This window comes from Lissotriton vulgaris, chromosome 5, assembly GCF_964263255.1.
Source record: "Lissotriton vulgaris chromosome 5, aLisVul1.2, whole genome shotgun sequence".
Lineage (NCBI taxonomy): Eukaryota > Metazoa > Chordata > Amphibia > Caudata > Salamandridae > Lissotriton > Lissotriton vulgaris.
This window is the reverse complement of record NC_141693.1, coordinates 1,702,315,374-1,702,328,228: the sequence shown is the minus strand read 5'-3', so window position 1 is coordinate 1,702,328,228 and position 12,855 is coordinate 1,702,315,374. Positions and strand designations below refer to the sequence as shown.

At 42.9% G+C, this 12,855-nt stretch overlaps 1 protein-coding gene across 4 annotated transcripts in view; it reads left to right on the top strand.

Annotated features, from left to right (window-relative positions):
* The window catches only part of ACBD4 (acyl-CoA binding domain containing 4), a 256,696-nt gene that overhangs the window by 188,629 nt on the left and 55,212 nt on the right, over nucleotides 1–12,855 (top strand). For all 4 annotated transcript variants that reach the window (XM_086923872.1, XM_086923869.1, XM_086923870.1 and 1 more), the window contains one exon: nucleotides 11,150–11,197. In XM_086923872.1, the coding sequence (XP_086779998.1) occupies nucleotides 11,150–11,197 (48 nt within the window). The remainder of the gene's footprint in view (nucleotides 1–11,149; nucleotides 11,198–12,855) is intronic.

Here is a 12,855-nt window from a genome sequence, read left to right as displayed (position 1 = left end):
GGGCCGCCCTCTCCCCCTGCCCCTAGCCGCCCGCCCCTCTGGCCCGGAAGTCTGCACAACGCCTTCCGGGTCAGGGATCGGGCGCCGGCCAACCGGTGGTGTGGCGCACACCTCCCGCGTAATCATTGGACGCCAGGAGATCACGCCCCCCCCCACCACCGGGAGGCAAGGGGAGAGGGGATCGCCGCACCGCCATTCGGGCGGGGGGGCCGAGGGCCCCCCCTTTTCACTAGCTCAGGAGTAAATGATGTCTCAGAAAAGAAATTGGTTTCCATTTTCCTGAAGTTTTTTCAGAGAAACTGGGACTTCTGAGGAGAGTTACAGTGCTAGTAGTGCACACAGTGAGACCAATACTACATCTAATGAGGGAACCACTGCAAAAGGAGTTGGAATAAATCATCAGAATGGTTGATGCTGATAATGGTGGCACCTAAGGAAGGGGCAAATATTAGGTCTGTATAGACTTGTTTGTATCAATCAAAATTATATGGCTGCACAGACAACTGCTGCAAAATATATTGGAAATGTTAAGTGTTATGAGGGGTGAAAAGGTGTTCATTGTTCTATACATGTCCTTGGTGCATCACCAAATTAACTTGTATGAGGAATCCAGGGCTGTTGCATCCTTTGTGACGACACAAAGGACATTCCAATAATGAAGGATGCCTTTTGGGCTAGCATCAACTTAAACCATTTTTCAGAAAATTATGTAAAAGGTATTTGAAGGAATGAAGGAAGTACGGTTTTCAAGACGACCTACTACTTGTAGGGAAAACACCAGAAGAACATGGTAAGATGTTAATTGAGGTTGTCTGGGAGAAAAGAGACACACATAATAATTATAAAGTAAGAAAATATCACTTGAGGAAGGAAAAAGTGGAATATTTTGGGATATGAAATCACAGATTAAACCGAAGAAAAGTATTGTGAAGGCAGTGGAAGAGGTGGCAAGTCCTCAGAATAAAGAACAGCTTAAGTCTCTTTTGAGATAAGCAGAGTATTGTTCTAAATTTGTCAGCAGCTTTGCTGAAGTAGCGGAGCCTATGAGTTGAAAAACATTCAATTTGAGGGGAAAGATGTGTGGAGAAGTGTTTGTCAGACTGAAGATGGTTATAATGCTATTTCTTTTCTTGTCTCTGTGCTTCTATTGCGCGAGGCTGACTGGTCAGACTTAGAACACTGCTGCGTTCTAGGTGGTCCGGTCATTCTTGGAGTAGCGGTTGCTGGAGGCAGGAGTCTGGGAACCCTGTCTTTGGAGAAGCCTAAATAAACTTACTTTGTTGGACCTCTTTGTGTCCAGTTTCCTTCTGGAACATTTTGGCAACGATCTTCCTTCAAGCTCTTCATCGGCGGGGAACGAATCCACCTTCCCGTCCGCCTCGATTCCAGAGCTGTTGATTTTTCCTGCTGGATTGTCTCCTACGCCGTCCTGCTGATCTCACTGTGGTTGTAAGCAAGTGTGTGTTCTATTTTCCGTACGGATCGCGCTTTGATCTGCACGCGCACCTCTCTCCCAACGGCAGTGCATCGTTGCTAAGCAACATCATTGTGTATCCTTTGCCTGCCAACCATTTCTCTCTGCCAACTACATCGTCCTCACGCCCACGTTTTTAACGCAGCGTGCGGCCATTTTGATGGCATTTTCTCCACTTTTGGCAACCATTGCCAACTACGACCTCGTATCAGGACATCCAGCGTATTATACAGTGTACAGCTGTTCGTTTATTCACTCCTTGCTCCAGCCTGTTATCTCATAAATCTCCATCATCCTCATTGTCTGCAGATTCTATCTAGCAGTTACTACGGTGATCTCCACACCATTTCTTTATTATTATTTTTTTGTGTGGACTTTTCATATTGCAGTACTTCCGCAGTTATTTGCTCTTCCTTCAGAATTTCTCTTTGGCAAGTGCTTTACCATTTGTTTTTTTTATTTTCACTATGGCTGCCAGCCAAATGATAGCACCTCCTCCAGCTTTCATTATTGAAGGGGACACTCCTTCAATTGAATGGGAGGAGTGGATTGGAATTTTTGAAAATTATCTGGAGGCTAATGATGGCCTTAGGTTCCAAGCTTCAAGAAAGAAAGCCATTTTATTGAATACATTAGGAAAAGCTGGTCAACCTGCTTTTAAATTTTTACTGGAATTTTTAGGTGCTGATGGTGAAGCCATTGACAATCCCTATATTGAGGCTAAACAAAGACTTTCTAAGTACTTTGGGAAGCAAGTCAACATCGTTATGCAACTGCATACTTTTTCTCACCATGCCTCAAAATGACAGAGAGGCTGTTGACCAAATGGTCACTCGTCTAAGAGAACTTGCCATCAAGTGTGATTTCGGCCCCATGACTGATCAACTCATTAGAGATCAGTCGATAGTTCAATGTAAAAATAAAAGGATGCAGGAAAAACTTTGGGCCGCCAAAAACCCTACACTTCTGGAGGCCATCTCCATTGCCAAAGTTGTTGAAGAATCCGACAAATGTGTGCAGGAAATGCATTCTCTTGAGCAAAAGAAAGCAGACACTGTCAATGTTGTCAATAGAAATGAGAAAGAATTGGACAATGATTGAAAGAATAATGACTCCAAATACAAGTCATCTACTTCTAAATTTATGTCTAAAGTTGTGTGTGATAAAAGCAAATTCATTGGCCTTTATCGTTCTGGCAGTATGGGTCATGCTGCTGATTATTCTGGGTGCTTTGCTAGAGATAAAACGTGTAAGAAATGTAGAAAGAGAGGTCATATTAGCAAAGCTTGTAGAAACCGGTCTGAGAATAGAGTTGCTTTTGTTGGGGAAGATTCTCTCGCTCTTGATATTTCTTTGTGTGTTAAAGACAACTGTCCTGGTTCTTTGCAGAGACTTAAAGCTACCTTTCTTCTGAATGATGTTCCCATAACACTTTTGATTGATCCAGGTTCAATGTTTACCATCATTCCTTTTCATATTTTTAAGGAGTTTTGGCCTAATAGCACTCTTTCGTCTAGTGATATTACACCCAAAGGCTATGGTGGTGAGGTTTTTAACATTAAGGGTGCCATGCAAACCAAATTTGAATTTAAAGGGAGATCCTCTTCAGGTAAAGTTTATATCTCTAATGATGGGCCTACAATACTTGGTTGGGCTTAACAACATGATTTGCATATCATTATAGATCCCAGATCAGAAGAGAAAGTTTTGGTTGTTGAAGATTTTCCCAATATTGATTCTGTACTATTAAAATACAAAGATGTATTTCGCACAGATCTAGGTAAACTAATTGGGTATGTTCATGAAATAAAGCTTAAGGACCATGCTCACCCTGTTAAACATCCTCTTAGAAGAATTCCTATTTCCATTCTGCAAGAAGTCAAGGAAATGCTTGAGGACATGCAGAAGCAAGATATTATTGAACCGGTCGAAGCATCGGAATGGCTTTCTCCGGTGGTAGTTACTCAAAAGAAAGATGGTAAACTCCGCTTCTTTGTGGCTCTCATGTCCCTAAATCAGAACATCATTGTCGATAAGTTTCCTCTCCCTAACATCTCTGAGATGGTACTCTTGATGGATAAGGCAACATTTTTTAGCAAGCTTGATCTCAGATCAGCCTATCATCGAGTAGTTTTACATCCTGATTCTTGCAAGCTAACAGCATTTTTAACTATTAAAGGGGTGTTTCAATTTAAGAGACTTCCTTTTGGGCTAGCCTCTGCGGCTAGCGTTTTGCAATGCGTGATGCATTCTCTGTTAAAAGGTCTAAAACATGTGCATTACTTCCAAGATGACATTCTTGTCACTGGTGATGATGAATGTGAGCACAATTGTAATTTAGCCAAAGTGTTACACATTTTATTTAATGCTGGTCTCACCTTGAGAAAAGATAAGTGTAATTTATTAATGACTGAAGTGGGCTATACTATTTCTCAATCTTGTGTCAAACAAAAGGAAGATTTGTTGAAAGCCATTCATTTTGCAGCTATTCCTTCTAAAAAGGATCGACTTAAATCGTTCATGGGGTTAGTTGAATATTACTCCAAATTTGTTTGTAATTTTGCTCTCAAAACTGAAGAGGTACGCTTGTTACTCAGAAAAGGTACACATTTTTCTTTGGAGGCACCACAAAATGAAGCTTTCAACAAGATCAAAGATGAAATTATTAATGCTGGTGTTCTTACTACCTATGAAGCTGGGAGAGATACTTTTATTACAGTTGATGCGAGTGCACATGGCATTAGGGCCATTCTGTCTCAAAAGAAAAATGGGATTGAAAGATCTGTTGCTTTTGCTTCGTGTACGCTCAGTAGTTCTGACCGTAATTATGCTGTGATCGAACGTGAAGCATTAGCTGCTGCATGAATGTGTTGCATTTTCGCACCTATGTGTCGGGCACACATTTTACTTTGAGGACTGATCACAAACCTCTCATAAGGACGTCCTTTCCAGGGGGTGCTAACAATGGTTCTCCTCGATTAATGAGATTTGATGCCTGTAGGAAGGTGGAATCCAACTGCACGGTTACCCCCCATTTTGGGCTGGGATCCTGCTATCATGGGTCCCAGCCTATCTGTTTCCCTCTCTAAATTGATTGCATGTACATTGGGTACACTTCAGATTGGTCACTGGTTTACCCTTGTGAGTACCTAGTATATGGTACCTTACATACCAAGGGCATAGGTACCCCAGGGGCTTACCAGGGGCTGAGGCATGTATTATGCCACCACTGGGAAGCCTTCCAAAATGACACCACAGGTCTGCTCGTGCTGCCTGGGTAAGGTGGTGTAAGCACCCCTTACTTAGATATAGTATACCTATATTTACCTTTTAAAACAGACACGTATAAACCTATAAGTCACTCTTATGGCAGACCTTAACAGTCCTGGAGGCAGAGTGCTCAGTTTTATGTGAGAGGGAGCCCCTCTGCAGCTTTCAGTATCCCTTCCTTATAGCTGTTCTGTGATACAGCCATACCATATACTCTTAAGTGCATTATAAACCTAGCGGTTAATGACAACTTTGGAATGGCGATATGAAGAAACAATGGTCCTAGACCTTGAATGAAACACAGAAAAAATAATCAGTACATAGTCATTGATTCAACGGAATTGGAGCATGCTATATCAAGTCAGCTCATAGTATTCAATACTCGCTAGAAAAGTCAGAAAACGCAACAGACAAAAGACTAGCAAGCAATTTTAATTCATTACGTTGTCAATTGATTGCTCATAATTTACAAATAGAAAAACAATAAAAAAATTTAAGCAGTAAGCAAAATTGCCCCCGAGGAGGGAACGTGCAAAAAGGAATAGTAGTGTTGAAGAGTGTAAAGGTGTGATAAGGAAATAGAAAAAAGGTTTAGAATAGTGACATCAATAATTTTAACAATATTGTACACAAGAAGGACAGGTTCAACCAAGTCACCGTCCTCCCTAACCTGGCCACAATAATAATTTTTACCACTTTAATATAATTTGTTTTAACAATCTGGATATATATTCCAATTTCTAAGCACGCTTGGTATCAAAGAAGAGTGGGTCCAGGTGCTATCAAGGGGAATGTGTTGACGTTTCGACTCGTGTTGTGGCCTAATAGATATTTGAACCTTGGCGGTGCGAGTCTTCAGCAGGACTTCAAGGGCAATCTCACAGGGAATTATGAGGAGGCGGAGATCCCTAATAAATAAATAAGGGAAAGATGAGGCTGTTGCGGAAGAATGCAATTTTTAAGACAAACATCCATTATACTTTGGAATGGCTGCATCAACACATGTCGTGTTTGATGTCAAACACTTTGGAATACTACCCCCCTGCCAGTTCTGGCGGCAGGGGTAGCATTCCACCCTTCTAGAGGGAGAAGACATGTACACACTGGTCTAACCGGTAAAGGTTAAACAGAGCCCCAGCATCACAAAATGGATGCTGCTGCCACAGACACGAGTCTGACCTCCTGCTGCTGGATGAAATTCCGGCATGAGAGGCCTGGACAATAGGTTTCCTGTCACAATGAGGTGTAACCACCTCCCGAGACAGGCTTTAGTGTATTGGGGCAGGGTGGGTGCATTCAGTGAATGCTTTTCAGACAGTGCCTGGGGCACACAAGGTGTCCCCGTGCATTTCCCAGTTCAAACCGGTTGCTGGGGCACTCAGCCCCAGCTCTGGCGCGAAACTGGACAAAGGGGAAGGCTTGTAACCACCCCCTTCCAGGTCCTCCCGTAGGTGGGACCTTCGAGTTAGTCCATCCCCTAAACTTGGTATGAGTATAGGAACCCAGTCCCTAGGACTTTAGATTATCCTGGACGAAACTCTGCAACATATATCTTGGACCTTCGACATTCTATTTCGACTAAATGACTGAAGAAATCTCCCTTGGGGTCAAGGAGTGACTCCCCTGTTCAAACAGGCACCAAAGAAGCATCTTGGTGGTCTGTATTTTCGAGGCTTCCGCGGAATCCTGAAGAATCTGCGACACAGAACATGGACTTCCAGACATCTCAGAGGCCGACGCGAGTCCCCAGCAAAACTGAGACCTGTAGCCATCACGAGAGACGTGGGACTGGAACTTCTGGACATCCAGCACATTTGCTAATGCATCGACTTCCTGAGCTTTCCCGAAGTTGTGCATTTGGCTACTTGTAGTCCAAGCCCTGAGCACCTTTTGCACTGAAGCTTGTGGGCCTACACTCCACGAGTGTTCCGTGGGCCCGCTTCCTGCATTTCCACTCGAGGCCCCTTCGCGATCCCTGGTCCGTCGACTGGTGGGTCCTCACAAAGGAATCTCTTTTGTTTCTTGGGCTTTCCTGGTTGCTCCAGACGTGCCCTGACTCCCCTCCAAAGGGTGAGTCCCTCAGAACTTGCTGGTCTGCACCAAACCCAATCTTTGCATTCTGCGTGGGTTGCTGTTACCAGGGCTTGTTGGGTCCAGTCCGTATACCGATGCTGCAGCACTCGACATCTGACATGGGACAGCTTGAATCCAGCTCCTAGTTGTCGTTGACGCCTCCGGGTCCTCGTGGCTGAAGAGTCAAGCTTCACCCTCATCACCTGAAATCACCCGACATCGGCTGGCATCTTCTTGTCTCCTCCATGGTCACTGGCTAGTGACCCAGACTCTGTCCCCTCTGCTTTCAGGTTCTTCAGATCTTCGATCCACCACGACAACAAAACCTGACACGAAAAGACACCTATGCACCCGGCTTCCCTGGGTGAGGTAACAAGAGTACCTTGGTGTTCCCATGAGTCTTGACTCTCGAAGTGTCCAGTACTGAAGGGGTTTGTTCCTAGTCCACTGTTCAGTGTCCTTAATCTTTAAAAATCTAATTGCGACTTTCTACATAGAAGTCAATGATGATTCCCGACTGTGTTTAGACACTGCACGCCTCCCCGTGGGTCTCTTGCGTTCCTACCTTGGATGGTTCCTGGTTGCCCCAGCGGTTCTACAGGCCCTAGGCCTGGCTTCTATCTCTCTCATGGTTCTTATACCACTTTCTTAGTACATGGTTTGTGAGGCCCCTAGGGCAAAATGTATACTGTGCTAATTTACTGTGTGCTATTTAAGTAAGAGACTGAAGGGGTGTGTTTAGAATAAATACATATATTTGATATATATACCTGGTGTGGTTTGCCTTTCATTTGATCATTCATGTGTTTATAGACTGGTAAAACAAGCTGCTTTAGATTCCTTCAAGACTTAGCCTGAAGGCTGCTCTCCACAGCTACCACTAGGATAGCTTTCTATACGGTTGTCTTTAACCTACCATCAAGGGGTCGTTTGGACTGGTGCAAGGTGCCCACTAAAATAGTGGACAGCATACTGCCAAGTTACAAGAGTTCATGTATGATATGGAGTATATATCTGGTTGGAAGAATGTCCAAGCGGATTGTTTATCTCTTTTACCCCTTGATACTGTACAAGGTTTTGATTTTGATGATGAAATGGTATGCGTTATAGCAAGTGTAAAGGATGCATGTTCTGAGGAGTTCAAATCTATTTCCAAGGATGAATGGCATCAGTCAGTCATTGATGATCCCGATTTTGTTGAGTTGGTTATTTATATATGTCATTGTTGGAAGCCTTAAGGGAATGTTAAGCCTGCACTACCCAGCTTTGTCAAATTACAAGAGGAACTCAGAGTTGGAACCTGTGATGATTTGGTTTTGAGAGGTGAAAGGTGTGTTCCTCCTATTTCTCTCAGAAAGAAACTTTTCCTGTTAGTTCTCGAAGGTCACCTTGGACAAACTATCACTGTGAAGCGTCTCAAGTGTGATTTCTGGTGGCCTGGTACTGATGATGAAGTTCGTGGTTGGGTTGAAAATTGTACTTTATGTAAGGAGAGTGAGAAAAGATTAAAGGTCAACTCACAGACTTCTGGTTCCATTTCATATCAAGCTGGCTTGCCATGGGAAAAGGTCTGTTTTGACTTTATTGGTCCTATGGATTTTCTTTCTTCTGTGTATCGTTTTGCCATGGTCTAGTTGATGTGTTCTCAAGATGGGTTATTGTTGAATTTTTTAGGAATATTACTACCAGTAATGTGATGAAACACTTGAAGTCCATTTTCTTGAAGGAAGGTTTTCCCCATGTGGTAGTTACAGATAATGGTACTCAACTTACTTCTTTTGTCATGCGTAGTTTTCAGGTTATGGTATCAGGCATGTGTATACTTCACTTTATAACCCTCAGGGGAACGGCATAGTTGAACGCATGAACCGAGTGGTTAAAGGTACCATCTTATTGGCTGTTCAAGGTGGTCGTGACATTCAAAGATGTGTGGATGATATGATATGTCTTACAATGCTTCTGCCCATAGTGTCACCAATGAAGTTCCATTTGAAAAAATGTGAGGATGAGTGCGCAAAACAAAACTCACTCTGCAATGGATGCATGAAGAGAGTATGTCATCTTCTCATTTTGTGCATTCCAGTGGAAGTTGTAAAGTAGAAGTGGGTGATCTTGTTAAGGTAAAGTTGGACAGAAGAGGGCAAGGTTTGAACACATTTTCAGAGCTTTTAAAAGTCAAAGTACATAGGTGGCATGTGGTTTTAGAGAATAGGCAGAAATTGAGTTTTAGGAGGATTGCTCTTTATTCCAAGAGGGATGTTCGAGCATTTGATGGTAATCCCGTTTTGCAACAACCTAATCTCATCAAAAGTTGTTCTGGGGTTAAACAGGTACGAGAAACTCGCATTCCAAGAAATATGGTGATTGTATATTGTATTGATTTTGTTGTTTCATGTTTACTCCCTGCAAACATGTATTTTCTACATTGCTCATTACTTATGTTGTTTGTATAATTGCTTTATGTTTTGCATTGTTTATTCTTTCATTGTTTATTTCTTTTGAGAGAAGATGTGCTATGATGTTATTCCTTTTCTCGTCTCTGTGCTTCTGTTGCACGATGCTGACCGGTCAGACTTAGAACACTGCTGCGTTCTAGGTGGTCCGGTCATTCTTGGAGTAGCGGTTGCTGGAGGCAGGAGTCTGGGAACCCTGTCTTTGGAGAAGCATAAATAAACTTACTTTGTTGGGTCTCGTCGTGTCCAGTTGCCTTCTTGAACAAAGATGTGCATTGTGAAGGCGCCAATGCTGACACATTTTGATGTAAGGGAAAATACCTATTTAACAACTCATGCCAGTAGTGTAGGGACGGGTGCAATACGTATACAGAGAATGGAGGGCCTAGAAAGAATTATTGGAATTGCCGCAGGGAGGCTGCAAAAGTTAGAGATCTCATATTCAGTATTTGAAAGGTAAACCCTTGTATGTTGCTGGTGAATTCAGCATTTCAGGTATTTTCGTGTGGAGGTTACCGTTTAGTGTGAGGACAGATCCTAAGCCATTGCTGCATTTATTTTAGTGTGGTACGGTTTTGAAAGGGCGTGTGACTCCAAGGATCTCAAAATAGTTATTAACAGTCTTAGAGTACAACGTTGTGGTAGAATATCCCGGTTACCGGCAGAAAATGAAGAGGCTGTTTTGGAATTGACTGAATGTAGTGCATCTCTCCAGGAGGTGAAGTGAAGAGAAGTATTGGGAGAGGACTTCGTGCATGAGAAGGTGAGAGATGGGTAAAAGTATGTAGACGTTTGGAAAAAAGGGGTACAATTGTTCTTCCATGTGAGGGACAAATTTAGTCTAGTCTGGGACAAATTGTTTTGGCATAATCAGACCGTACCCCGGATGAGTTTTAGGAAAAAGGTACTTAAAGTTGCTCATGAGTGACATCTTGGGAGAAATGTGACCAAAAGAAGGACGAGACAGTCTTGCTGGTGGTGGAGAATGAATGAGGAAGTGGAAAACAATATGAAGGTCAGGGAGCCACCAACGAATATTTGGGGATATTTAATAAACCATTGGAGAAGTTTACCTATGGTTTCCTAGGACCAGTGAACAGATTAGGTGTGAGAGATCGGTTAATTTTGATCCATGGTAGATTATCATACTAAGCGGTTCATGGTCAAGACTATGAAACAGGTAACTACTGCCAATTCTAAAAGGTTAATGTGGGGAATGGGAACTTTAAAGGGAGTTCAGTGAGATCTGTAATGTAGAGCTGAAGGTCATATATTTATGAATAAACTTGAATTGAACTAAGAAGATTGTAGAAGCAATGGTGTTCATCTTGACATATTACTTGCTAATAGCCTGATCTCAGACAGTCTTCCCTTAAGTAACCTCTTTCAGTAATTAATTGGCAGCCAACTCACAGATCATCTCACTTCCCATGTTGTTTACCTATTCTTTGTGTTTTTATTTTTCTCAGAGCTTTTTACCTTGAGTCTCACCTCACAGATAATAACATCTCATTTAATCTCACTGAAGTGCTCAATTGTAGTACTTTTACTAGCTTTCTCTTGTCAGAGATTCACTCATTTGCGGTGTCACTGCATTACATTTATACCATGCAAATCATTTATTGTAGACTGTTATCTTATGCTCAACCCAAGCACAGCATCTATGACTCGAGTTGTACCTTACTGAGGGAATCTGTCTAATATAGGTGCCTCTTTATCAGTGTCACTGCATAGACATGGTTCCTATATTTTATTTTGTCTAAAATATCAGGCAAGCCATCTCATACTTGAGGACTTGGTATATCATCCTGTGAACTGCCACACTTTCACTCCGTACAGACAATATATTAATGTAGATGAATATGTTCTTCTATTTCAGATCCAGGAAGGTGGAAAATGCCCTTCACATCGGAATACCAAAGCAAAGGTAGGAACAGTTTTACTTTATGACTAGGAATGAAGGCACTCCTTTGGTGGAACAGATGCTCACTGCAGGCACATTTGTACCAGTACCAAAACATGATCAAACCACCCTTAAAAGCATACTGTGGCACTAGCATAAAGATCAAGGGGCTGATTCCGAGTTTGGCAGTCCATGGACTGGCAAACCCGGGGTAACGCAGCGGTGTGTCCTGGCAGTCCGACCAATGTATTCTGATTTTGCGGGTCGGACCGCCATTAGACTGGGGTAACAGTCAGGGATCCGCGATCCCTTGGCGGTGGTGCAATGGTCTGAGGCCATAATATGCTGGTGGTGCAGCTTCTGCACCGCTAAGCATATTATGAGTTTCTTCTCCGCCACAGTTTTCATGGCGGTGAGCCCGCCATGAAAACTGTGGTGATGAGGAACCTAGTGCTTCAGGGTCATGGGGATGCATACAGGGGGACACATAGTTTGCCCCTTGTCTGCAAGCATGCCCAGTTCCTGCATGGCATGGACTTCACAGTCCATGTGTGCAGGAGCTTGCCTTGGAGTTCCCATTGTCGTGCCTTTTTAACCGGCCTGAGAACACCAAAGGACCGCCCGCCAGACAATGAGAAAACTCGTAATCTGGCAGGTGGTCGGTGGTGAGCTACAGCGTTGTGGAAAGGGGGCGGTGGCGTGCTGCCCCACTCCCACACCGCCAAATTTAGGATCAGGCCCTAAGTATTTGTAGGCAGTGACCTGATTCTCAGCTCAATGTCTTTTAAGTAATTGCTATAGAAGTAAAGTTGCTATTTCCTCAGCTCTCATTGGTTATCTAATCATCTCAATGCTATTTTTAACAAGAACTAGTGACCCTCAAGTTAAAGTAGAATTCTTATGCCTTTTCTTTGCCATAGTCTGCTCTAGCAGTCATTAACAAGACATTTGAGCCTGTAGTATCATCCCATTTCCTGCAGTTAGCAGACAGCCAGGGAGACTGTTGTTGGGGAAGCAGAAGATGTTAACTAAACAAAGATGCACACTCAGTATGCCTGAGCTCCCTGCAAGCACACACAATGGAAAGCCTTGAGTCTTTGCATCTAAACCTCTGGGCCTGCATTCACTGCTGCTGTGGCAGCAAGTACATGGCCTGCCCTCCCTAATCTAGCTCTTGGTACTGCAGAGATGTTCTTTAATCTTTGCCCCCAAACACTATTAAAATTATTTCACAGCACATTGAACAAGTCTGTCCTTGGTTTGAGCTCCTTCATTATAAAACCATTTTCTAATAGTCAACTTTTAATAAAGCATTTGCTTTTACAATAACCATCTGTATAGAGACTGCTGTTGTGCTAAAAGCTCAAGTAGATTGGAAGGGTTTTCTTTTGCAACCTACTTTGGCACAAGTTGACTGAAGCATGAGCCCCTGTAGAGTTATTATTTACTACATTGCTGACAAATGAGTCAAACCCACTTTGTTCTTATGTTGAAATTTTTTTGCAGATGCATTAAAGGGCTGTGTACCTCCGGGCCCCAAAGAGTATTGCATCTATTACTTATTATTTAGAAGTTTTGTATAGCGCTAGCTGGACCCAAGGTTATCAGAGCGCTTCACAGCAGGTACAGTTATGAGCAATTTGTTTTGGGCAAAGACAAACATCTGCAGGTTACCAACTTAA